We start from the raw sequence: 27,401 nt of genomic DNA, 5'->3' as shown, positions 1-27,401 counted from the left end.
AATCAGTCCAACGAACAGCAAGTTCAGAGGGAAGCTGAAATAAATGGGCCAGTCAAAACAGAAGAGTGATCAATGGACAGAGAAACAACACAAAGGAGCCAAGCCACGGTGACTTTTCACCAGAGCAGCTCATGAGGGAATGCGTCCCTAGTAGAATGAAGAAGCTCGTTGGGCACTAATGTATGTGGTTAAGGGCAGTGACGCTAATGGGCTAGAGAGAAGGAAGGCAGGTTGTTACAGTCATTGGGAAAGGTTTTCTGGCCAGGCCCTTACCCTCTCCTTGTAGTAGAAGGAGCTGATGGAGACCTGCTCCTTCTCACTGCGGGTGGGACTCCCACTGTACAAGCGCAGATTGCCTGGGGTTTCCGTACGGATCTTCATCGGCGTGATCAGGCCACTATGATAGGCCGATAAAGCTGACAGAGATCTGCCAAAGAAGAGAACAAGCTTTCAGTAACTTACCCTTGGCAAACGACCATGGGAGTTCCAGCTACAGCATGTCACTAGCCTGGCACCACTGTTATTTCTGGCATGTATTAACATGGGAAAGCTCAGCTGAAGCAAGCAGCCAGCATCTCTGACTTCTTATACTTTCTGAGACCAAGGCACTAGCAACTGGACTTACTGAAAACCAGTGGCTCAGCAGCTGCTGTCCTCTCAGCCTCTAGCCCCTAGCTCCAGTCACTGGCAAATCCATTCATAGAATCATAGAATATCAGGGCTGGAAGGAACCTCAGGAGGTCATCCAGTCCAACCCTCTGCTCAAAGCAGGACCAACCCCAGCTAAATCATCCCAGCCAGGGCTTTGTCCAGCCTGACCTTAAAAACCTATAAAGAAAGGAGATTCCACCACCTCCCTAGGTAACCCATTCCATTCACCAGTGTAATATACGGGGATTTTGCAGGCTTTGCTGAAATGCGTGACTTTGTGTTCACCTGGGAGTAGGTTCTGTAGGAGAGACTGCACGGTGCATTGTCATGGGTCTTGTAAAATATACCAGGTAACCTGTGGAGACAGGACATAAAACCACATTCAGCGCAGACAGGATCTGAACTTTCGCAGCCCTTTCCCCTGCCCAAAGGGGTAGCTTTCACAGTGATGCCTGTGGATTTAAGGCACACAAACCCTACCAACAGTAATGAGGCATATGGCGGGATGCCCACAAACCAGCCCAGCCCCTCTCCCCTCAGCTCATCCTGGTCTATAAATGCCATCCAGACAATCTGATTCTTCTCAAGCCAAATCTACTTCCCTGAACCCATCAAAATAAAGAGCCCAGCTATGTCAGAGCTTTTCAATTCGTCAGCTCCTCACAGCTGGCTCCAAGGAGAGGAGGAGAAGGAGAAGCCCTGTCCTTGAGCTGTAACTCTGCACTGTCATTTGTCAAGCACTCGGATACTCCAGTGATGATAAATAACTAGACAGAGAGGAGCTGCTCTCACTGTTCAGACTTGCAGTGTAGCCCAGCACAAGATGAAGAGAGAGGTGGTACATATGAAGTACCTGTAAGTCTACGCCCATTTGGTAGTGCCCCCAACAACCTTCTTCAGCCCCGTACGCCCTGCCCGCCAGCACGGCACAGCAGGCTTAGCAGATCCAAGCTGCCTGGACTAACCTGCTTCACTTTGTCAGGTGAAATGAGTGTGGCTGTGTTACATTGTACTACCCCGGCACACGAGACTTTCAAACCGGAATGCAGGGAGAGTCACTCCTGCGTCTAAAGCAACTTTCCACAATTCAAGAGCTCTTAAACAGACCCTAATCTGCCCCTTGAGAAGGTCACTACCTGGCACACGCCCTCCTGGGAAGATAGTTATTAATGACTGTGCCCTCACTTCCCACGAGGGCTGGGCAGCAGGAGTTACTAACGAACAGGCTCCCAGCTGGCATGCTGGGAGCTTACTGCTGGGAACGAAGGTACCAGTGTGCAAGGGTTCAACCTGGGGGAAGGGAAGGGCAGCTCTCCCACCAGCCCCAGTCACAGGAGACAGGTAACAAGAGGGTCAAGGAGCCAAAACACGTGCAGCAGTTTGCCGTGGGGAGGAGCCAGCATGCTGTGCCACAGACGGGAAGGCATGCAGATGCCAACCTGCTGCTGGAGAGGGGGTTATGTTCATGCCCAAGACACTACCAGAACCCCCCTATCTCTGACAGGCAGCAGCACCTCCAGCCCAGCCCCAGGTGGCTCTAGATACTTTCAGCTCTTCTTTGTCTCCCAGTTTCACACACCAAACACCGCTCACAACGTGGCCCGAGAGCAGCTGCGAACTAGTGCGATTCATACAGAGCGGACAGCCCTGGCTGTCTAACCTCGCCCCCTATCAGCTGGGGGGCCAGCGACCAAAGCCTGCCTTTGCTCCAGGGTGAGTGCCCACTGTCCGGGGGATCTCCAGCAGGCAGATCAGCTGACTGATCCCTCGGTGGATGGCTCTAAACCAGCCGTCAGACCAACCTGCACCACAGAACCTGGCTCCAGAGGTCCGTGGAAATGGGATGTTGGAATCCTGGTAGGAGCCGTAGGCATTAGAGACCCGGGCGAAGGTGGGCAATGGCGGTGTTACGGTGTTCGTCAGAGCATAGGGGTTGCTGGAGGTGCTGTCGTCCTGGTTCTGAAACAGAAGTTACCCAAGATCACGCTGCGAGTCTTGGAGGAAAGCTCTCCTCACAGACAGGACGCCCAGCTGGCCTGACGACTCGGCAGCAGCCCAGTGCACTGCAACAAAGGCTGGCTCCAGGGCAACCTCTTCTCCTGCGAGCCCGAAGAGGTCAAGCACATGGAGTGGTTTCTGCTCTGTGGTGGGTGTGTTCACTGCATGAGCTCCTTCTCCTCCCCAGCTCACAGAGCCTTTGAGGAGTTGCTGACCCACCTTCCTTTGGTTTCATGGCTACCTTGAGCAAGGAAGTGGAGGTTAAGAGCTCAAAAACCAAACGGTCTCTGAGACAAGAAGGCACAGAGGGTTTGGCCGTCAGACTCTGAACTCCTCTGTTATAGCAAAATGTAACATAGCAGGGAGCTGGCTTAGCTAAGTGTCCCAGGCTCCACACTGCCACACAACTCAACACGACCGACGTCTCTTTATGGGGGACCACCACCGGAACAGCAGGCGTGTCGCAGCTCAGGCCTGAGGGGCACCGGCAGAGCTGGCGGTGGGGTGAGGGCAGGAGTGGAACGGCGGGGGGCTGCAGGTCAGGCCAGAGGGGCACCGGCAGAGCTGGCGGTGGGGTGAGGGCAGGAGTGGAACGGCGGGGGGCTGCAGGTCAGGCCAGAGGGGCACCGGCAGAGCTGGGGGTGGGGTGAGGACAGGAGTGGAACGGCGGGGGGCTGCAGGTCAGGCCTGAGGGGCACCGGCAGAGCTGGGGACGGGGTGAGGGCAGGAGTGGAACGGCGGGGGGCTGCAGGTCAGGCCAGAGGGGCACCGGCAGAGGTGGGGACGGGGTGAGGGCAGGAGTGGGACGGCGGGGGGCTGCAGGTCAGGCCAGAGGGGCACCGGCAGAGCTGGGGATGGGGTGAGGGCAGGAGTGGAACGGCGGGGGGCTGCAGGTCAGGCCAGAGGGGCACCAGCAGAGGTGGGGACGGGGTGAGGGCAGGAGTGGAACGGCGGGGGGCTGCAGGTCAGGCCTGAGGGGCACCGGCAGAGCTGGGGACGGGGTGAGGGCAGGAGTGGAACGGCGGGGGGCTGCAGGTCAGGCCAGAGGGGCACCGGCAGAGCTGGGGACGGGGTGAGGGCAGGAGTGGAACGGCGGGGGGCTGCAGGTCAGGCCAGAGGGGCACCGGCAGAGCTGGGGGTGGGGTGGGGTGAGGGGAGGGCAGGAATTGAATGGCGGGGGGCTGCAGGTCAGAGCTCTGTGTGTATGGGGTGGAGGCTGGTGCAGGGATGGGATAGGGGGCTGCTGCAGATGAGGACTGATATAATTTGTTCTAGACGGTGGTGTCCAGCCCAAGCCACATAGGACACAAACAAGTAAATAAAACCCAAATCTGATGAAACCCAAGAAGGAACCCCCAAGCTTCCCTGGGGACTAAAACTTGCTCCCAGCATTGCAATGTAGACAAACCAGGGGTCTCAGACAAATGTGCCCTGGCCGAGACAAGGGGGGCAGCACCTGGCACAAGGCCAGCCTGCCTGTAATGACGTCCCTAGGAAACGGGAGGGCATGGGCTCAGCACAGACCATGCTTAGCTCAAACCCACCTCACTAGCTTTGTTTAAAGAAAAAAATGTAGGTCCCTTGAAGAAGGGTGGAAGGCTCTTTCGGTCAGAGCCCAGCCTGCACTGCTCCTCCCATGTCCTGATGTCAGGAAGCGACCAGCCCAAGCAAGAGTTAATATTTCAACTCTCTATAGCTTCTCCTGCGTGGCAATTTCCCAGAGCCAGCTATCCCTCCACAACCAGCACCCCCCCGCCAGGCCCCCCAGTGACACCTACTGTAGGAAGGAGAGTAGCTGTAAGCTCCCCCACAGCCAGTGATGAGCTGCCAAAATCTTAACAACCGGTTCCCTCCTTACCCCACAAGGGGGTCGTGGCCCATCCCTGCCCCCCGGGACTCCTGCCCCATCCAACCCCCTCCCCTGACTTCCCCCAGAACCGGGCAGGAGGGTCTCGTGGGCCACCGTAGTGGGTGCCCACCCTGTCCCTAAGAGCCAGAGGGACCTGCTTGGGGGGGAGGTGGGGAGTCCCGGAGGTGCTTACTTGGGACAGCTCCCAGGAAGCATCCGGCAGGTCCCTCTGGCTCCTAGGGATGGGGTAGCGTAGCTGCGGGGGGAGCAGGGGGAATGGCTGCTCCCGCCACTGATCACATCAAAAGTGGTGCCTCAGGCACCAACTCCGTGGGTGCTCCGGGGCTGGAGAAGCAGAGCGGGGAGGAGGTGGAGCGGAGGTGAGCTGGGGTGCTCCCCGCCCCATGCCCGGCCCCAGCTCACCTCCGCTCCGCCTCCTCCCCGCTCTGCTTCTCCACCCCTGGCTTCCTGCAAATCAGCTGTTCACGCGTGAAGCCTGGGAGGGCTGAGAAGCAAGCGGCGGTTTCGCGCTCAGGCCCAGGGAGGCAGAGGCAGAGGCGGAGGCAAACTGGGGCGGGGAGCAGTTCCCCTGCGCCCACCCCACACCCGGGTTACCTGCTGCGGTGCAGGCGGCCCTCCTTGCGCCCCCGCCCCCAGCTCACCTCCGCCTCCGCCTCCCTGGGCCTGAGTGTGAAGCCCTTTTAGAACCAGTTGTCCTGAAGCCCTTTTAGAACCGGTTGTCTGACAACCGGTTCTAAAAGGGCTTCTAAATTTAACAACCAGTTCCAGCAAACTGGTGCAAACTGGCTCCAGCTCACCACTGCCCACGGCTAGACCTCCTCCACACTTTCCTGCAGCGACCCCTTCTGGCACAGGCTGGGAGTACAAAGCCAAGGAGACACTTCAAACTTCTGAACTCAGGGAGCAACAAACCCTCAGGGTCTGATTTTGAGAACTGCGTGCATTCAATCACATGCTCAGTTTTCCCTCCCCCCACCCCATTTACCAGACATCTACACAGGCCGAGTCTCAGAGCTCACCAATGGCAAGCGGGGTTTCTGACAAGGCTGGGAGCTCTGCAAAGGCAGAAGGTGTAGGGAGAGGAGGAAAGCAGGAAAAGTGTGCAATCCTTCCTACCACAACAGACTCCAGGTAGGAGACCAGCTGACGCAGGCAAGGCTCCAGGCAGCTCTGGTTCCGCTTCACCTTCTGCAGGGAAGTGTCGTTCAAAATCTGGAACAGGCACAAGATGCAACTTGGGTCATCTTACCCATAACCACACCTCCCCACCAGCTCTTCATCTGCAAAGCAGCTGAGCTGCTAGAGTCCATACTGAGAGTCTGGAGGCCCAGGGAAGACATCCCGGAGCCCTCAGTACAGGCAAACTGACCTGTGCTCTGCTTTGAGAAGGACTGTCATGTTAAGGCACAACACCGGCTGTCAGATCACTGGAGTCTGTTACTGGCTCTGCCACGGACGCGCTGTGTATCCTTGGCTAAGTCACAGCTATTCTGTGCTTATTTTCCCATCCATAAAGCAAGGGGGGATATTGACCCACCACCTTGTGGTGACAAAGATTACATCAGCTCATGCTGCAGATCCCTGCAATAAAGGTGCTACAGAAACACACCGTGCTATTCACTGGGGCAGAGACCATCGGAGCAGAGACCATCTTTTTGCTCTGGGTTTGTACAGTGCCTAGTGCAGTGGGGTCCAGCTCCAGGAGAGGCGCTCCTACGTGCTAATGCAATTCTAATAATAAAAACATGGCTGGGAGGCTCAGGTTCAACTCCTGGTTCTGCTGCAGATCTACTGCCTCCCAGCGGGGTGCAAGGATAAATCCAGTAAGGCACTGAGGTGGTCAGATACTACACTGATTGGGGACAGAGAAGTACTTAAGACAGACAGATGTTAACAAGCCCGGGAATCCTTTAAATCTTACTGCTCTAAGCCTCCCCCTTGACAATAACTGTTTGTCCCTAGTTTGCCCCCTCCACTCTGCAAACACGGATTATTCCCCTAGTGGGGCTTTAAACACTGGCTGCAGACCACACTGCCATGGGCCAACAGCATCCCTGGTGTAAGCCCAATGAGGTCAATGATGCACTTGCACCAGGGATGCATCTAGATCACTGTTTTTCTCTAGGTCCTACGTAAAGGGGTATTTTTAGCTAGGACCTTGCCCTCCTCACTGTGTCACAAAGGTCTGGGGGATCTAGGCCAAGGTTGGCAGGTTTAAGATCTGCTCTTAGTACTGGGCCCCCCCGTGACGGTGCCCCCCATAAGGCTTTATGGAAATATGCTTATGAATGTAAATATGACATGACTGGAACATGTTTTATGCTACATATGCCATGTAAAATATCTCTGAGCTTTGAGCAGGGGGTTGGACTAGATACCTCCTGAGGTCCCTTCCAACCCTGAGATTCTATGATTCTGTAAAGGCTATGATCTACTGAATCTATTCATCCTATTTGTATGCATGTGTCATTATTGTATTGGAAGTTATGAATACTGGCTGTAACCTTAGTAAGGCATTTGGTCAGCTTCTTTAGAAAGGAATTTGCAAGTTAAGTGCCCAATCAGGAAGCACTTAACGCACAACGGATCTTGTAAGGCTCCAATCCACATAAGAAGTCTACATGAGGACGTTCAAGGTAGCATGTGGACAATGGCTGCTGCCTGTAAAAACTGAGTCATGCATGGACATGTGACTTGCTCATGTGACTCCAAAACTCCATCTTGGAGCTGGACTTTGCATAGGAGAGAGGAGGGGGTCTCCACCCACAAGAGAAAATCTATTTAAACCCCTAGGAGTTAACTCTATTTAAACCCCTCCATTTGGTCTTCAGCTGGCTAAAGAGATAGCCTGTCCACCTCCAAAGATACTGGAAGCTTTATACAGGGTGAAATGGATTTATTTGGGGTTTGGACCCCATTGGGAGTTGAGCATCTGAGTGTTAAAGATAGGAACACTTCCCAAGCTGCTTTCAATTAAGCCTACAGCTGTTAGGGACGTGGTTCAGACCTGGGTCTGGGTTTGCAACAGGCTAGCAGGTCTGGCTCAAACCAGGCAGGGCGCACACATATATCCCTACCTTCAGCAGCTTTGCCTTCATTGTGGAGCTGATAGTGGTAGTGGGGGCAAACTGGAAGGAGGGTGCAGCATTATTGGGATACTGCACCGGGAACATCACCCGCATCTTGACTCTCTGGTTCCCACAGTGCACAGACACTGTGCAGCTGCGATTCACTGCGTCCATCTGAGAATGGAAAAGAAACCACTTCTGACGCAGACCTCCCAGGGCCTTTAGCCATATTGTGGCTGAAATCCGCCACAAGGGGCTGGTCCCTCTGCAGAGGCCCTGCCAGGCTGCAATGCACACTGTGCACAGGGGCTGCAAACACAGAGATAGCAGAGCCTCCAGACACAAATGGGGGACTGGCTCAGCACTTCCCAGCTTTGCACCGAGACTGCAGGGAGATAGCCCACTCTGCAGTGGAAGCTGCAGGCAAGAATTGGGAGAATCCATTCTTAATATGGCCTTCTCAGTCCATCCCCTGTCACTGGGCAGCTCCTCGTATAGTGGGTTAACCCTATGCACCCCCTCTGGAGAGCCCGGCCCTTTGGCTCCAAAAGGGCAACAGCAGCACCTGCCAGACAAACCCTGTAACCACCACCTACCAAATTAGCTGCTCCAGAGCTCTCCCCTAAGCCACACAGTTCTCCCTCCTCCTGGCAGGCACCATACACAAACAGAAGCTTGCTGTGTAAGGGAGAGTCCAATTCCTAAGAGGCAGTGTGGGCTAATGGCTAGGGCACGGAGCTGGACTCGGGACACCTGGGCTCTACTCCTGATTCTGCCACTGACCTGATATGAGACCTGATATGAGACACTCTGCACCTCAGTTTCCCTTCTGGCCCTTTGTCTTGTCTATTAAGATGATAAGCTCTTTGGGATAAGGGCTGTCTTTCATTAGATGCACATATACAGCACCTTGCACAATGGGGCCCTGATCTCTGTTGGAGCCTCCAGGCTCCACTATAATGCAAGTAATGATGATGCTGGGCTCTGGGGCTCACCCAGCGCAGTGCACCTGGCCTGCTAGGTAGGAGAAAGGGACCCCAAGGCTCTCCCTGGCTGCTTCCAGAACCACCAGCTGGGGAATGGGAGAGGTGGGGCAGAAGGAGCTCCAGGGCTCCCCACCTTCCTCCTCATTAGGAGCCCCCAATCATAGGTTTTAAACTTGAGTTCAGGCCAGCGCTCACGCCACACGCTTACACAACATCACAAGGGGCAACACTGACTCCTACCAAAGAATGAGCTCCCAGAGCACTTTCAGGGCTTCAGCCCCTGGCCACCCCCAGGGGCATAAGCCATTCGGAATCACCCCACCTGAGATCCAGCCACTGCCCCGCCAGAGAACGTCAGCACTGGGGAACTTCTTACAGTGGCTTCCTTCCAGGAGAGATTTCCCCAGTCTGCCACTTAACAGCTACAGCAAGACTGTAGCTGTGGCCTGGGAAATACCTCCCCACCCCTCCGCCACCCTGTGCATCTGTGGCCTAGAAATACCTGCACCTCCCACTCCCTGTACCCGTGACTTGGGATTATCCTACCACTGGCCTGGGGAACGTCCTGCATCCACAGTCCAACTTAAAGCAATCAGCCTTGTAGTGCTTGGAGAGGGTCCCCAGCACAAGATACTAGGTGATCCAGTCCTGCCCGCGTCCCCTGCTGTCAGCGGGAGGAAATTCTCCCTTTACCTCCACATTGACGTTACGGATCTGCACGTTGATAAGGGAAAACTCCTGCTGCAGTGTCTGTGGCAGCCCCAGCTGGTCCGATTTTCTTCCCACCAGGAGGTCGTTCTGGAAATCTTCCTTTAAAGCTGGCAGGAGAAAAGGAAAACAAACAGGCTGAGGCAGGCTGTGAAAGAGAAGCTTCAGGGGAACCGCCAATCTCCCAGTGCGCAAGGTGCCCACAGCAACAGGCACACACCAAAGAGCATGTGATCATGGGTACCACTCAGCTGTCTGGGAGTGGGCCCAGCCAGTCTCTGAAGCCAGCAGGAAGAACCGCAGGCTGGATGGGGCCCTGGAGAGCACATCCTTTGCAAATCATGGCCAGCTGCCTGCTTCTTTCCAGGTGGAGTTTAAGGCTTGGTTTTAATCTACAAAGGCCTAACTGGCTTGAGCCCTGCCTATTCAAGAGAGACCCTCCCATACGATATTACCAGAGCAGAGGACAGAAGAACTGTAGCTCCTGGCTCCCAGCAAGGGCTCTGCGCTTTGGAATTCACCCCCGCACCTGCTCCAAGAGACCCCAAGTCTGATGGCTTTAGGACATCCTGTAAAGCCATCAAATGAGTCAGGCTCTCAAGCAGGGAGGGGTGCAGTGAAAGCCAGGGTTCATTTGCTTTCCTGGCTTTGGGAGGCTGCTGGGTTTACTATTACTTGTGCTAATCATTTGCACTTTTAATGTGGCAAAGGGGTCTAGAATTCTGGAAAGGCGAATTCCAAGCCAAGGTGCAGTGTGCACATCTAAATGCATACATCTAGCTGCCAGGTCTACTGCTCACGTGGCCTGTCTGACAGCTAAAGCATACAAACAGGAGGAAGATTCCCTTCTCCTGAGCTGAGGCCTCCTGCCTCTTCCCGTTTACAAAAGGATGGCGCTAGCTTGGCCACCATTCTGAGACAGCCAATCCCCACAGCAGGCAGCCACAGAGAGCAGGCTTTTAGAAAGGAGATGGGTTTTACACCTCACTCATTCTCCCAGCAGGAGTGTGGGCTATACACCTGTAAGCAGTTTCTCTTTGAAGTTTGTTTCTGAAGTTTTTTTGTTTAAGTATGGCTACTTTTAAATCTGTTATAGAATGTCCAGGAAGACTGAAGTGTTTTCCTACTGGCTTTTGTATGTTACCATTCCTGATGTCCGATTTGTGTCCATTTATTCTTTTATGTAGAGACTGTCCAGTTTGGACAATGTACATGGCAGAGGGTAACTGCTGGCACATGATGGCATATACAACATTAGTAGATGTGCAAGTAAATGAGTCCCTGATGGTGTGGCTGATGTGGTTGGGTCCTCTGATGGTGTCGCTACAGTATACATGGAGACAGAGTAGGCAATGAGGAACCAATCTGTTACAAACCTTGTTGCCTACTCTGTCCCCATATCTACTCTAAAAGAAAAGGAGTACTTGTGGCACCTTAGAGACTAACAAATTTATTTGAGCATAAGCTTTCATGAGCTACAGCTCAAATATGCTTATGCTCAAATAAATTTGTTAGTCTCTAAGGTGCCACAAGTACTCCTTTTCTTTTTGCAAATACAGACTAACACGGCTGCTACTCTGAAACATATCTACTCTAGCGACACAAAAAAATCCAGCCCTCATGGCTGCAAAGGAAAGCTTAAAAACTTGAATCAAATGGATGCAATGGAGCAATTTTGACAGGGTGAACGTATCCTATGCCCAGCTGGGCAGCAAAAGGGTTAACTCTTAGTTGTGGAGAGAGACAAGAGAGCACATTCTGCCCCATAAGAGCACATGAGCTGCCAGGTCAGAAGGAGAGAGCCATGGCCATGGCTCATTAAGGGTGCTCTAGACTAGGATAAGAGGTGCTGTATTTCATAGAATCATAGAACCAGAAGGGACCTCGAGAGGTCTCTAGTTCAGTCCCCTGCACTCATGGCAGGACTAAGTATTATCTAGACCATCCCTGAGAGGTGTTTGTCCAACCTGCTCTTAAAAATCCCCAATGACGGAGATTCCACAACCTCCCTAGGAAATTTATTTCAGTGCTTAACCACCCTGACAGTTAGGAAGTTTTTCCTAATGTCGAACCTAAAACAGCCTTGCTGCAATTTAAGCCCACTGCTTCTTGTCCTGTCCTCAGAGGTGAAGAACAACAATTTTTCTCCCTCCTCCTTTTAACAACCTACGAAAACACTGACAATGGCTCGGTAGTTGGTATGCCAAGCCACTGCCCAACACGCTGACCAACTTCCTTGGACTCCCCATCTGTCTGCATCCACCTGCTGTCTCCGGTCTTACACTTCAATTGTAAGCTCCATGGGGCAGGAACCATCTTTCTAGGTCTGCCTTTGCCCAGGGCCTGGCATGATGGGGCCATGATCCATGCCCAAGACTCTGAGGCAATACTGCCATGCAAATCAATGCTACTAACAATAGAGACAAGGAACCAGTTTGCTTTTCGGGTGTTTTTTCCTTCCACAGGTGGATGACCGTTCCTTGGCAGGGTCATGTCGAACCCTTCCACAAGGGACAGTTAAGCAGGCATGCGTCAGTCTCTTACTCAGAGCACAAACGACCACTGGCTTAGAGATGACCTCCAAAAGATTTCCATTTCAAACAGCAAAAGAACTTCTCTCACCTTCTTCGTCTGCATGCCCGGAGCTATGCTGGGGTTCAGAGTCCTGGGTGTGGAGGGTCTTATCCGGCTCAGGCAGGAGGGCAATCCCATCAATGAGTTCGTCAACCCCTTCCAAGATATCGTTAGCACACAGCTGAAAAGAACAAGCACACCCATGTGCTGTGTCACAGGGATCAAACAAAGGCAGCCCAAAATACATGAGGAATGACAGAGCAGCTCATCTCCCCAGGGAGCTTAAATTAGCCAGGTGGGCGTGTGCGCAACAGCCACATCTCAAAGACCATGGCACTGCTTTCCTGACGGCACCCTGTGACAAGAGACATGGCTTTTCATCAGAGAAGAGGCCTGGCCTTTGTCACCCAGCCTGCTCAACCACATCTCCCCTCATCACTTGCAAACGTGGCTCTGTGCGCATGTCCATGTAGCAAGCAGGGGGATATATTAACGAACGGTTAGCCAAGTTTTATTCTAAAATAAAGGAGATTTGACTTTTCTAATACCATCCCATGACAAACTGATCAGTACAAGAATATCACGTGCCATGACTTGCTTTGCTTTTTAAAGCCAGTACTAGGATTTTTGCCATTGTTATTTACACTATGGTCGGGACTAGCAGCCCCAAATTAAGGGCCACAACCCAACTGGGCTGGGCAACGCCCAGACAAATAGCCAACAAGCCCAGAGAACTCACAGCCTGGATTTACAAGACACAGGAGAGGGTGAACAGACAAACGTGGGGAGGCAGAAGGACACAGTAATGACCAAAACAAGCGCGCTGACACAGCAAACTACCAGCCTTACTCATGGGCATCTCCCTGGGATACAAACGATGAATCTGGACATAGGAGAAAACTAATACAAATCATGCAAAACTGCTTGACAAGAGACCAAACCAGGACTACTGCTAACGAGTGACGGGACACAGTGTGATCTGGCTGGAGGCGATGGGTTGAAGAGCTGCTACTCTTGCACGTCAGAAAGCAAGGGAGGCCAGCTGGGACCAAGGTCTCCATCAGAGCTTTGCCCGCCAGAAGAGAGTGCACATATTCTCATACTTGACTCCCTAGGAGAGTTGGGTTCCTGCAGCACTGAGTCATCTGTACCCAAGTATGCGGAGGTCTGCAGAGGCAATGCCTGCTGGAGAGTTTTAGATTCTGCAGTTATCTTGGGGCAGTTGGCAACCCTTCCCACTGATACTGGACAACACCACTTCATAGTGCACCTGCTCTTACAGCAGGGCTCAGGTGTCGGGAATAATCGTATGAATGACAAAACAGTCTTGCTGTTCCTGTGAAGCCTTCGAGGTTCTGTATTTCCAGTGGAAAACCTCCTGCCTAGCAGACATTTGTCCAGAGCACAGTGCAGTCTTCTGTACATTACAGGTCAGAGCTATTCAGGGGAGACCATCATAGGGCCTAATCACATCAGCCACACTATCACCTGCACATCTACCAATGTGATATATGCCATCATGTGCCAGCAATGCCCCTCTGCCATGTACATTGGCCAAACTGGACAGTCTCTACGTAAAAGAATAAATGGACACAAATCAGACGTCAAGAATTTTAACATTCAAAACGCAGCCGGAGAACACTTCAATCTCTTTAGTCACTCAATTACAGACCTAAAAGTGGCAATTCTTCAACAAAAAAACTTCAAAAACAGACTCCAACGAGAGACTGCAGAATTGGAATTAATTTGCAAACTGGATACAATTAACTTAGGCTTGAATAAAGACTGGGAGTGGATGTGTCATTACACAAAGTAAAGCTATTTCCCCATGTTTATTTTCTCTCCCCCCCGGCACTGTTCCTCACATGTTCTTGTCAACTGCTGGAAATGGCCCACCTTGATTATCACTACAAAAGGTCCCCCCAACTGCTCTCCTGCTGGTGATAGCTCACCTTACCTGATCACTCTTCTTACGGTGTGTATGGTAACACCCATTGTTTCATGTTCTCTGTGTATATAAATCTCCCCACTGTATTTTCCACTGCATGCATCTAATGAAGTGAGCTGTAGCTCACGAAAGCTCACGCTCAAATAAATTTGTTAGTCTCGAAGGTGCCACAAGTCCTCCTTTTCTTTTAAGGTCAGAGTTAGGCTCCGTCTACACTACACACCCTGGTGGCACCGTGTAGCATACGGATAGCCATACACTGCAGTGAGAAAGCACACCGCATCCACACTGGTGTGCAGCTCCATATGTGAGCGAAAGGCTCCAGCAGCGGGGAAACCTTTCCCCACTGCTGGAGTCTTTCCCTGCAGGAGGGAAAGGGCTCCAGCACTGGGGAGCTATCGGAGCCTTTCCCCCATGCCAGCATCTTTCCCCACGGTGGGGAAGGACCCGCAGAGAGGCATGCAGCATTCAGACATGCGTAGGCCTCCTCTCATGGGTATAAATAGCAGTGTAGACGGTGAGTAGAGAACCATGTGTGATATGTACTCAGAGCGGTATGTCTGTACTGGTCGAAACTGTGCCTCATTGTCTCCTCTGCTATCTGTACCTCTGGTAGGGGGGCTGTGTGTGTACACTCCATGCCGCTGAAAGAAGGGTGCAGTGTAAACCCTTGGGGGGCTGAGCTGTGAATGAGAAGGCTGGATGGCACCTAGAGACTTTGTGCCTGAGCTCTCCATGATGCCGTCAGTCGCACTTCATACAAGTAAATGATGGTAAACTTGGCACTTCAGAATGCTGTCCCCAGTCCAACGCCAAAAGTGCTTTGCATACCCTCTGCAGCTGGGAGTCAACCCGCCACATCCGCAGCGTCTGGTCACGAGACCACGTGACCAGCTGGTAGTCCTTGGAGCCTAAAAGAAGAGAAAATAATTTCTAGAAGTAACAGAAAACAGACTTGACTCTATTTATGATATAAGTGGACTGAACCAAGTAGCTAGGTCCAGTAGATAGGACACTGGAGTGGGAGTCAGAACTCCTGGGTTCTATTCCTGCCTTTGATATTGTCCAAGGTCACATAGCAAATCAAGTCACTGTTCCACTCTGTGCCTCAGTTTCCCCATCTGTAAAATGGGGATGGGGCTGCTGCTGGAGTTACAGAGGAGAAAACTGCAATGCAAATAAAAATACATTTTGCAGTGAAAGTTATCAATGGGAAATGAATCGGATCTACTAGGAGGCACTTATTTTTAAAGCGTCACACTGTTGTATACCTGAAAATCCAAGTAATAGCTCAGTGGTTTGAGCATTGGCCTGCTAAACCCAGGGTTGCGAGTTCAATCCTTGAGGGGGCCATTTAGGGATCTGGGGCAAAAATTGGGGATTGGTCCTGCTTTGAGCAGGGGGTTGGACTAGATGACCTCCTGAGGTCCCTTCTAACCCTGATATTCTATGATTCTAAGTAACAATGTAAAAGTTAATTGCAAAGCAGAAAAAAAAACAAAAAACGGTTTCTCCTGTAACATCTCCTTTAGGATGCAGAGAGCACAACAGGTTTTCTACATTTGGAATATCAAATTCTGGCTCCCTGCCGCCTTCCCCCCTCCCCCCAAGGATTTTGGGAATCTCTGGAGGACCTGAGGCTGTAATGCTGCAGAGGTCCCAGCCCTCAATTGGCTGACACAAACATACAAGCAGCTGCCCTACACACAGCATGGATTTCACTTAAACTAGTTTCAAAACAGTTTAGTTAAACTGGTGTAACTTTGTGTGTGGATGTGCTTCAATAGGTTTAAAACTGGCTTGGCTGGTTTAACTTGTTCCTGTAAATTTACCAATGCAATTAAACTGAGACAGACCAGGTTTAAACCTACATAAGAGTGTCCACACACTAAGATCCCCCAGTTTAACTAAATCAGTTTAAACAACACCTTTAGTTAAGCCAGGACAACTTTGTCTGGAGCACCAGCCTCTGTGAGGGTACGAGGGCATACAGACGCAGTAAGAGGTTATAATAATCAAATGTATAACACCCCCCCTTGCATAGCTCTTTTCAGTAGATCTCCAAGTGTGTTACCAAGGAGGTCAGTGTCATTATCCAAATTGTACAGAAAGGGAAACCGAGGCACAGAGAGGGAGGTGACTTGCCCAGCAGGCCAGTGGCAGAGCTAGGGATAAGAACCCAGATTTCCTGAGTCCCAGCCCAGTATTCTAGTCACTAGGCCACACTGCTTACTGGTTAGCACGTATGTTCAACGGGAAGAGAACAGCCAAACACCCATCCCTCTGAGCAAAACCAAAGGAAGAAGTTTCCTAAGTGCCATTACAAAAATTCCATTAAATGATTGGGAGGGGAGCCTGGGGACCTGTTCTGGAGAAGAAATTAGTCCTGGTTAAATCTGTGTAGATAGGTGGTTTGCACCAGTGCTGCCAGTCTCACTACCGAGCAGCGCAAACGAAATGGTGGTGACAGATATAAAGTCCATGCCCTGTACCCAAAGAGGGCAGTGGTACCATAAGACCCTTGTGTAAACCAAGGACCAGGGGCCTGTGGTTACAGCAAGAGAGGAGGTTCCAGCAGTGGAGCTGTGCAGGTTAAAGCCCTGTGTGTGCCCTCATTGATCTGTTTGGTTATCTGACCTTTTTGTGGGATTTTCTTTTATATTTGAAAATGACTGACTAGGGCAGGGGTGGGCAAACTTTATGGCCCAAGGGCCACATCGCGGTTGCGAAACGGTATGGAGGGCTGGGTAGGGAAGGCTGTGCCTCCCCAAACAGCCTGGCCCCCGCCCCTTATCTACCCGCTCCCACTTCCCGCTCCGACAGCCTCCCTCAGAGCCCCCAACCCATCCAACCCCCTCTGCTCCTTGTCCCCTGACTGCTCCCTCCTGGGACCCCACCTGCACCTGACCGTCCCCAGGGACCTCACCCCATATCCAACTCCCCCTGCCCCCTTCCCCTGACTGCCCTGATCCCTATCCATACCCCCACCCCCTGACAGGCCCCCCCGGACTACCATGCCTATCCAACCCCCCTGTTCCCCATCCCCAACCGCCCCCACCCCCAAACCTCCACCCCATCCAACCACGCCCTGTCCCCTGCCCGCCCCCCCACCCCAACCTCTTTCCCATCTAACCACCCCCTGCTCTCTGTCCCCTGACTGCCTCCCAGGACCCCCTGCCCCTTATCCAACCCTCCACTCCCCGCCCCCTTACCATGCCGCTCAGAGTGGCAGGACTGGCTTATTGGAAAGCCTGGGAGGTGGGTGGGCGCAAGCCACGCTGCCCACTTGGCAGCGCAAAAGGGGGGACAGCAGGGGAGAGACCTGGGGCTAGCCTCCCTGGCCGGGAGCTCAGAGGCCGGGCAGGAAGGTCCCATGGGCCATAGTTTGCCCACCTCTGGACTAGGGTCTGAAAACTGGCAGGAGGGCTCCACCTCCTTTGGCTGGTGTATTGAGTACATGGGTGCTACTGAAAATGCAGCTTTTATTGCATGGGATGCTCCTGATATTTGTGGCTTGCTTTTTCCTTGCAATGAACGGTGAAGCTCAGAGGGGTTCACTCAGTTTTGAATTTTTTCCTTCACTTTATGCAAGAATCTTATTGTTGTACAATTTATTCTGAAAAATCCATTTAAAAACAGACGGATGGGATAGTGGGAAATGAAAGAGTCACTGTTGATACACTCTGCACTCGTATCGATTGACTCTGTTAGCCTGGGAATAGTTTGCGTGGCCTCATGCAATGGGACACGTTCCAATAAACTACGCTCTGTGGGGATTGGAAAGCAGATAGAGGCTAGTTCAAGTCGTGGCAAGAGCAGAAAGGCAATTGTTTGAGTATGGCAGCCGCAAGGCAGACTCCAGCTGCTGCCGTGCACCAACGGCAGCTGCATGAGAACAGCAGTCACAGTCCTGTGCCCACCTTCTTTCTGCTTTCTCCACTGGAACTCCAGCACCACATCGTCGTGTCCCACGAAGGTGTGAACTGGCGTGTTCAGGTCAAAAGTGTTCCAAAGGAGGAGGCTGTTCTCTCGCCGCAGCTGGGGAACCATCACGGTCACCAGCCCGTTGGTGAAAGGCTGGGGGAGAGAAGCACACCCAGAGAGGGGCTGCTCAGCTGTACAACGGTTAGCCTGACAGCTCTCACTCCCCCATATTGCCTTGATCGTACTTTCCAACACCTTCCCATTCACACTGGCACTAGGGCACATCCTGGCACTGCCACCAGCTGACTTCAGGGAGGACTGTAGAGGCTCAGGAGCCAATCCTACAAGGAGGAGCTTTCAAAGGGGATTACCATGCAAGAGGACTCAACATGCCCTGAAAGGAGAGGGGTGCACTGTGCTCGAAAGAGGCATTCACCACAGCTCATTTAAAACCAGCCATTTCCTTCTGCTTCTTACTAACCCCACCTAGCACCAGCGATTTTAGCACTCCCTCTTCACCCACCATTCCTGCTGCTCTTTGTACAGGCTGAGCCAAACAGCAATCAATCTAGACGGGTGAGTGTTGTTCTTTGGGTCTCACGCACTAGCAATTGTTTGGGGTCCTGACCCTGAAATGGAACACTAAACTACAAGTATGTATCGTGCATACACACCAGGCGTGGTACAGGGCCGGAGGGAGGGAGGGAAGGAGGGAGGGGTGATGAAAGGCTCATTCTGGTATCTGGGGAAGACGGTGAGCACAACCTAATGCTGAATGGCTAGGTGTCAAAGGCTATGTGTAAAAACCCCTCTGCGGGTCTCAGAGCCCGGGTCAACTGACGTGGGTTTGCGCTGCTGGGCTAACAGCGGCAGCGTAAACATTCCTGCTCAGGCTGGAGTCCAGACTCCAAGACCTCCTCCCTCGCTGGGTCTGAGCCTGGGCTCCAGCCCAAGTGGGAACTTCTATGCAGCTATGTTTAGCCCCCCACCGTGAGCCCAAGTCAGTTGACCTGGGCTCTGTGACTCACTACCGTGATTTTTATGTTTTGAATGTAGATATAGCCAAAGCTGAGGAACAACTTGTGCTTTAAATGCCTTGGACCTCACACCACAAAGACAGCAAGTTAGTGCATTCTTAGCTACACAAAAACCGTGACGGCCCATTAAAATACATGGGCATGGTTAAAAAGCCCTCACAGAAGAGATTCAAGAGATAAAATCTCTGAGCAGAGACTGTGAAAGACGCATGGCTAGGCTGCTACACTGCCGCTCTTAGTGCGTTGTCTCCACCGGTGCAATGTAAGTCAGTGACAGAGCGGACAGAGGGTATAAGGAACTGCTGAACCAAAGCTGCAGGGCCTTCTTTAGGACTTAGACACCAGCTGCAAGCCCCATGTATGTGAGTTTCTGGTACAGTCCTCTGGGAAAGATCCAAGTTTCACATTATTAGGCATCCCCTCCCATGAGCCTGGTTCTCACGGAAGATGCTCTCACACTCGTACTGATCAGTGCTGTAACTCAGGTTTTTAAGTCAGATTAATAAAAGCCAGTGGCAAAAACAGTGCTAATGATTCCCAGGGAGGAATGCCTCACTAGGTAATTTCCCTTGGCCATCCCAGGCTCTAGCAAGGCTATGGGGCAGAGGGACCGGTGTTCACACTCACCGTGTATCTCGCCTTCCAGACTGGAACCTGGCAGGGGAGGATATTGAGATATTTCCGAGGCTGACGGTAATCCCAGAACTTCAACAGAACAGAAAACAAGCCAGTGAGCTTCGCTCTCAGGGGCGGGGGGGGGGGGGGATATTTCTGTGTAAGACGTGCCAGACATGCGACAGGTGCTCCACAGTGTTGTTAGAGACATCCTTGCACTAATGGAGCTGAATTGGACCCAAGGGGGGGCTACCAGCCTCAGACACAGTGACTCGGGGTGACAGGTGTGCACTGACCGACACAAGACTTGCTGTAGAGGGTGATGTCTAATACCAGATCTAGTTCCCACTGAAGTCAATGGACAGATGCCTAGTGATTTCAGTGGGAGCTGGGTCAGGCCCTTAGGATGGCACTGGTACATTCCCTCAGAGCCCTGGGCGCTTACCCTGACAGAGTTGTCCTGGCTGGAAGTGGCCAGGATGTACTCGTTGTCCGGATGCCAGTCCAGGCCATGGATTTTAGAGAGATGCGCTGCCAAGTACTCCACTGCAGTGCTGGGTTTCTGCAATCAGAGGCATTTTAGTTCTCACCATGCTGGTTCTTAGCAGCAAGAAATCTGGCCCGATCTTGCCAGGTAAAGAAGGCGCTTCTCCACCCTCACACTCAGTAGACGTCACCAGCCAGAGAGAAAGATAAACAATGGCTTGTAGGCTAGAGAAAAGTTACTGTGAAGTACAGTGGTAAAGTTCCATAGGAGTTAAATACAACAGTGCGCTCGGTAAGGGGGCGCTTTATATTTGATGCAACTAGTATCCATCAAGAAGCCAAAAGCAAGGTGCTAAGGGGTATGTTTTCAGAGAGAGGGAGGCCAATGATACAGCTCTCCTTCAATCTCAGATTCCACTGGCACCCCGCTCATCTCAAACTGATCGTTCAGAGGGGTGGGAAACGAAGGAAGGAAGGAAGAAGCAGTGTAGGACTGGCATGGCGCCTTGATCCCACATGTGGGAACATGCAGAGGCTACTCAAAGACTAACAGGAGCTCACCCGCTTGTCCCAGATACGGACATCCCCATCGTGGCTGGTTGCTAAACAGCTGGCGTTTTTCTTGTTCCATTTGACCTGGGAGGCTCCAGCTGCAGAAGGAGCAGAGCAGAAAAAGGTCAGCGAACAGCATCTACAAATAGCTTAAAAGTGAGGTGGGCCAATGAGACATGAAGCAGATGCAAAATGTAGGGCGGCCCTACAGCATTTCAGACCACTTGTGTTCTGCACAGGACACACAATTAAGAGGAGAGACATCCCAGGAGCAAGTTGAAAGACGGTGGTGAAACATTTCATGGGAACGCAGCAGCAAAGTTAAAGAGCAGCTGTCCTTCAGAAAGAGGCTAACCCCAGTTTTGGGGGGCTTCATGCATGTCTCTCAAGGAGCTCAGATCCAATGTGGTCCATTTACAAGTCAAAAGATGTTTTTCTGAACCTCCAGCCACTTTCAGCTCATCACAGGGAGCAACTGCCTCTGTGGGGGAGCTACAAGCTCTGCATCTCTCACCACTTTAGCACCAACCCTCTCCCTCTGTCTGCTCCCTGGTGCCCTGTGATTAACTCAGCCCCCTTACTCTCACGTGCACCAGTAATGCACTATAGAGATTTTAACACTACTCACCTATCACTAACATCCAGGACTTTAATCTTGCTGAGGTTGGAGTGAAGGCTGAGCATTGGCATGTGACTGAGGCGCTAGATGTGTGCGCTGCAAGTGGCTCATTGTTGGAAGTGAAGGGGAGTTCATCATGGAGGTGGGGAATTCACGGGTATTTGGGTGTCAGGAGACGAGCTAAGGTTGTGGGGGATGTTCGTGTTGGCCTATCTAGAGAACTCTTGGATTGTTAGAGACTGACAGGAAATGCACTTCAGAAGCCTTAACTCTAAAATTTGTGGGATCCTCAGAGACGCCAAGGTTCAAGACAAGTTTTGGGACTCTACCGTCTCTAAGGTAAGGGCAGGTCAGAGACAATGCATTTTGCTAAGGGATAGGGACAACCGATGCAGTGTACGGATCTATGTTTCTCAGCTCCATCAGTACTTAGGAACTCAGTCAGCTGCAAAGCCTGCTGCTCAGCAAATGTTCACAGACACAGAGGATGTGTCGGATCTAGGAAGAAAGCTATTGCAGCAGACACACACCGCTCTGCTGCGTCAGGGCTCTGGCATACAAAGCCTATGCTTGATGGATGAAAATGGTTTGCTCGCCTCAAATCATAAGAGACATAAAAAATAACGGTCAAACAAGATGGTAACTAGACTAAGGGGCAGATCTTTCCTTCTGCAGCCCACCTCCCTGTCTCCACATATAAATATATGGCTCTCTTGAGATCTGGCCAAAGATAGGGGACCACCACTTAAGCAGATTTTTTTTTTTTTAGAACATAAGAACGGCCATACTGGGTCAGACCAATGGTCCATCTAGCCCAGTACCCTGTCTTCTGATAGTGGCCAGTGCCAGATACTTCAGAGGGAATGAGCAGAAAGACAATTATCAAGTGATGCATTCCCTGTTGTCCAGTCCCAGCACCTGGCAGTCAGAGGCTTATGGACATCCAGAGCCTGTCTAACAGCCATTGATAGACCTATCCTCCACAAACTCATCTACTTCTTTTTAGAATTTACTTATACTTTTGACCTTCACAACATCCCCTGGCAACAAGTTCCACAGATTGACTATGTGTTGTCTGGAGAAGTACTTCTTGTTTGTTTTAAACCTGCTGCCTATTCATTTCATTAGGTGAACCCTGGCTCTTGTGTGATGAGAAGGGGTAAATGACACATCCCTGCTCATGCTCTCCCCACCCGTCATGGTTTGATAGACCTCGACTCTCTCCCCCCGTAGTCACCTCTTCTCCAAGCTGAACGGTCCCAGGCTTTCTAACCTCGCCTCATGTGGAAGCTGTTCCATCCCCCCCCACCACGTGTGTTGCCCTTTTCTGTATCTTTTCCAATTCTAATCCATCTTTTTTCAGATGGGGCAACCAGAACTGTACATATATTCAAGGTGTGTGTGTACTATGGCTTTATATAGTGGCATTTTTTAAAGATGTAGTGCCCATCTTTACAGAAGGGAAGGAGGAGGATCCTGGGAACTACGGGCCAGTCAGCCTCACCTCAGTCCCTGGAAAAATCATGGAGCAGGTCCTCAAGGAATCAATTCTGAAGCACTTAGAGGAGAGGAAAGTGATCAGGAACAGTCAGCATGGATTCACCAAGGGAAAGTCATGCCTGACTAATCTAATTGCCTTCTATGACGAAATAACTGGCTCTGTGGATGAGGGGAAAGCAGTGGACATGTTGTTCCTTGACTTTAGCAAAGCTTTTGACACGGTCTCCCACAGTATTTATTCTTGCCAGCAAGTTAAAGAAGTATGGGCTGGATGAATGGACTATAAGGTGGATAGAAAGCCAGCTAGATAGTCGGGCTCAATGGGTAGTGATCAATGGCTCCATGTCTAGTTGGCAGCCGGTATCAAGTGGAGTGCCCCAAGGGTCGATCCTCGGGCCGGTTTTGTTCAATATCTTCATTAATGATCTGGAGGAGGGTGTGGATTGCACCCTCAGCAAGTTTGCAGATGACACTAAAGTGGGAGGAGAGGTAGATACGCTGCAGGGTAGGGATAGGATACAGAGGGCCCTAGACAAACTAGAGGATTGGGCCAAAAGAAATCTGATGAGGTTCAACAAGGACAAATGCAGAGTCCTGCACTTAGGACGGAAGAATCCCATGCACCGTTCCAGACTAGGGACCGAATGGCTTGGCAGCAGTTCTGCAGAAAAGGACCTAGGGGTTACAGTGCACGAGAAGCTGGATATGAGTCAACAGTGTGCCCTTGTTGCCAAGAAGGCCAATGGCATTTTGGGATGTATAAGCAGGGGCACTGCCAGCAGATCGAGGGACGTGATCGTTCTCCTCTATTCGACATTGGTGAGGCCTCATCTGGAGTACTGTGTCCAGTTTTGGGCCCCACACTACAAGGAGGATGTGGAAAAATTGGAAAGAGTCCAGCGGAAGGCAACAAAAATGATGAGGGGACTGGAACACATGACTTATGAGAAGAGGCTGAGGGAACTGGGATTGTTTAGTCTGCAGAAGAGAAGAATGAGGGGGGATTTGATAGCTGCTTTCAACTATCTGAAAGGGGGTTCCAAAGAGGATGGACCTAGACTGTTCTCAGTGGTATCTGATGACAGAACAAGGAGTAATGGTCTCAAGTTGCAGTGGGGGAGGTTTAGGTTGGATATTAGGAAAAAGTTTTTCACTAGGAGGGTGGTGAAACACTGGAATGCGTTACCTAGGGAGGTGGTGGAATCTCCTTCCTTAGATATTTTTAAGGTCAGGCTTGTCAAAGCCCTGGCTGGGATGATTTAGTTGGGGATTGGTCCTGCTTTGAGCAGGGGGTTGGACTAGATGACCTTCTGAGGTCCCTTCCAACCCTGATATTCTATGGTTATGATATTTTCCATCTTATTATTTATCCCTTTCCTAATGGTTCCTAACATTCCGTTCGCTTTTTTGGCTGCCGCTGCACAGTGAGTGGCTGTTTCAGAGAACTATCCATAATGACGCCAAGATCTCTTTCCTGAGTGGGAACAGCTCATTCAGACCCTATCATTTTGTATGTATAGCTGGGATTATGTTTTCCAACGTGCCTCACTTTGCACAATCTCCCTTCTGCTTCCCAGTTTCTAATAGAAAAATAATGAGCTTGCGTTGACATGGAAGGTTCAGATGTTACGGGAGTTATATAAAGCTACCTGAGGTTCTCTTCTCTCTGCTTTAGTTTGAAACTCCTTTCAAAAGGATTCAAAAACAACCCGTCAAACTTCTGCCGTCCAGCTCCCAAACAAAGACATAAAACAAGAGGCTGCTGCGGGTCAAGAGGTCCTCTGTATTTCTGTAGCATTGCGAATTCATGGCCTGTGAGTAAGGCTGCTGCTGGTACAGACCATAAAGGGCTGTTAACAAGGCAGATTCTCTCTCTCTCATACACAAGGAGATTAGTGAGGCAGAAGAAACAGCAACCCATAAGGACACTTTCACGTTGGCTCATCTGTGCTCTATCTTCCTCCGTCTCCATTCTACTGTTCTCCATGTGCAGTAACTCATTCACAGAACCTATTAGGTCTTCCCTTAAGGATGATGGGTGGAGATTTACACTGTTGGGGTCTCTGTCCAGCAAAGGGAGTGTTAGCCGATCGCCTTGACGAGAGCGTGACTTGTAACCCAAAGGAGGACACCCGTGGCATCCTTTCAGATCCCCAGCTGGTTTAAGGTGCTGCAGGGAAGCATGATATTGCATGTTAATGTACCCAGCCCAGAACCCCTCTCTCAGTAACTGGACGGAGGGTGGGAAGTCAGCAGCACCTAAACCAGAGTGGATCCAGACTGCTGGCATTTCACATTAAAAAGGTTGCTGAGCAGTTTTTAAACTGAGAGATGCTGGGGGGGGCACCGATTGCTGCAAAGGCGCACATGGATCGGACAGAGACGTCTCTTAGAGGAGAGTCTATTGAGAGAGATTCTCTAGGTTTTAGTCAGGAGAAGAGGATGGAAGAGGATAAAGTATGGGCTAGATCAGATGAGAAACATTCACAAAGAATCTGACACATCAGGGAAGGGCAGACAAACAGTGACAAGTTTTTAAAGTGCTTGTACACAAATGCTAGAAGTCTAAATAATAAGATAGGTGAACTAGAGTGCCTCGTGTTAAAGGAGGATATTGATATAATAAGAAAAGGAGGACTTGTGGCACCTTAGAGACTAACCAATTTATTAGAGCATAAGCTTTCGTGAGCTACAGCTCACTTCATCGGATGCAGCTCATGAAAGCGTATGCTCAAATAAATTGGTTAGTCTCTAAGGTGCCACAAGTACTCCTGTTCTTTTTGCGGGTACAGACTAACATGGCTGCTACTCTGAAAATTGATATAATAGGCATCACAGAAACCTGGTGGAGTGAGAACAAGCAATGGGACACAATCATTCCAGGGTAAAAAATATATCGGAAGGACAGAACAGGTTGTGCAGAGGGGTGGGGGTGCACTCTATGTGAAAGAAAATGTAGAATCAAATGAAATAAAAATCTTAAATGAATCTACATGTTCCACAGAATCTCTATGGATAGTAATTCCAGACTCTAATAAGAATATAACAGTAGGGATCTATTATCTACCACCTGACCAGGACAGTGATAGTGATGATGAAATGCTAAGGGAGATTAGAGAGGCTATCAAAATAAAAAACTCAATAATAGTGGGGGATTTCAATTACTCCCATATTGACTGGGTACATGTCACCTCAGGACGAAATGCAGAGACAAAATTTCTCGACTCTTTAAATGACTGCTTCTTGGAGCAGTTGGTACAGGAACCCACAAGGGGAGAGGCAACTCTCGATCTAGTCCTGAGTGGCGCGCAGGATCTGATCCAAGAGGTAACTATAAGAGGACCGCTTGGAAATAGTGACCATAATATAATAACATTTAACATTCCTGTGGTGGGAAGAACACCTCAACAGCCCAACACTGTGGCATTTAATTTCAGAAAGGGGAACTGTGCAAAAATGAGAAGGTTAGTTAAACAGAAATTAAAAGGTACAGTGACTAGAGTAAAAAGAAAAGGAGTACTTGTGGCACCTTAGAGACTAACAAATTTATTTGAGGATAAGCTTTCATGGGCTACAGCCCACTTCATCGGATGCATAGAATGGAACATATAGTAAGATATATATATCTCATACACACAAATACAGATAAGTTGGAAGTTACCATACAAACTGTGAGAGGCTAATTAGTTAAGATGAGCTATTATCAGCAGGAGAAAAAAACTTCTGTAGTGATAATCAAGATGGCCCATTTAGACAGATGACAAGAAGGTGTGAGGATACTTAACTTAATGAAATAGATTCAATATGTGTAATGACCCAGCCACTCCCAGTCTCTATTCAAAGCCAAGTTAATGGTATCTAGTTTGCATATTAATTCAAGCTCAGCAGTTTCTCATTGGAGTCTGTTTCTGAAGCTTTTCTGTTGCAAAATTGCCACCCTTAAATATTTTACTGAGTGGCCAGAGAGGTTGAAGTGTTCTCCTACCGATTTTTGAATGTTATGATTCCTGATGTCAGATTTGTGTCCATTTATTCTTTTGCGTAGAGACTGTCCAGTCTGGCCAATGTTCATGGCAGAGGGGCATTGCTGGCACATGATGGCATATATCACATTGGTAGATGTGCAGGTGAATGAGCCCCGATGGCGTGGCTAATGTGATTAGGTCCTATGATGGTGTCACTTGAATAAATGTGGACAGAGTTGGCATCGGGCTTTGTTGCAAGGATAGGTTCTTGGGTTAGTGTTTTTGTTGTGTGGTTGCTGGTGAGTATTTGCTTCAGGTTGTGGGGCTGTCTGTAAGCGAGGACTGGTCTGTTTCCCAAGATCTGTGAGAGTGAGGGATCATTTTTCAGGATAGGTTGTAAATCTTTGATGATGCGCTGGAGAGGTTTTAGTTGGGGGCTGAAGGTGTCGGCTAGTGGCATTCTGTTATTTTCTTTGTGGGCCTGTCCTGTAGTAGGTGACTTCTGGGTACTCTTCTGGCTCTGTCAATCTGTTTTTTCACTTCAGCAGCTGGATATTGTAGTTTTAAGAATGCTTGATAGAGATCTTGTAGGTGTTTGTCTCTGTCTGAGGGATTGGAGCAAATGCGGTTGTATCTTAGAGTTTGGCTGTAGACAATGAATCATGTGGTGTGTCCTGGATGGAAGCTGGAGGCATGTAGGTAAGTATAGCGGTCAGTAGGTTTCCCATATAGGGTGGTGTTTATGTGACCATCGCTTATTAGCACAGTAGTGTCCAGGAAATGGACTGCTTGTGTGGATTGGTCGAGGCTGAAGTTGATGGTTGAGGCTGAGGGGATGGAAATTGTTGAAATCATGGTGGAATTCCTCAAGGGCTTCTTTTCCGTGAGTCCAGATGATGA

At 50.5% G+C, this 27,401-nt stretch overlaps 1 protein-coding gene across 14 annotated transcripts in view; it reads right to left on the bottom strand.

Annotated features, from left to right (window-relative positions):
• Window positions 1-27,401, bottom strand: part of WDR59 (WD repeat domain 59) — an 88,563-nt gene that overhangs the window by 27,495 nt on the left and 33,667 nt on the right. For 13 of the 14 annotated variants that reach the window (XR_006285086.1, XR_006285085.1, XR_005222304.2 and 10 more), the window contains 12 exons: window positions 20,427-20,515; window positions 19,825-19,941; window positions 19,392-19,469; window positions 17,724-17,880; window positions 14,635-14,714; window positions 11,904-12,036; window positions 9,267-9,391; window positions 7,597-7,761; window positions 5,636-5,731; window positions 2,454-2,610; window positions 937-1,006; window positions 274-427 (listed from right to left, as the gene is read on the bottom strand). Coding sequence is in view for 8 of the 14 variants with exons in the window: in XM_007064534.4 (XP_007064596.2) it covers window positions 274-427; window positions 937-1,006; window positions 2,454-2,610; window positions 5,636-5,731; window positions 7,597-7,761; window positions 9,267-9,391; window positions 11,904-12,036; window positions 14,635-14,714; window positions 17,724-17,880; window positions 19,392-19,469; window positions 19,825-19,941; window positions 20,427-20,515 (1,421 nt within the window). In the remaining 6 variants the exon portion in view is untranslated. Of the gene's footprint in view, window positions 1-273; window positions 428-936; window positions 1,007-2,352; window positions 2,611-5,635; window positions 5,732-7,596; window positions 7,762-9,266; window positions 9,392-11,903; window positions 12,037-14,634; window positions 14,715-17,723; window positions 17,881-19,391; window positions 19,470-19,824; window positions 19,942-20,426; window positions 20,516-27,401 lie in introns of those variants that run through there. The other variant, XM_037878196.2, reaches the window with a different exon arrangement.

This window comes from Chelonia mydas, chromosome 12 (assembly GCF_015237465.2).
Source record: "Chelonia mydas isolate rCheMyd1 chromosome 12, rCheMyd1.pri.v2, whole genome shotgun sequence".
Lineage (NCBI taxonomy): Eukaryota > Metazoa > Chordata > Testudines > Cheloniidae > Chelonia > Chelonia mydas.
This window is presented reverse-complemented; position numbering and strand designations above follow the sequence as displayed.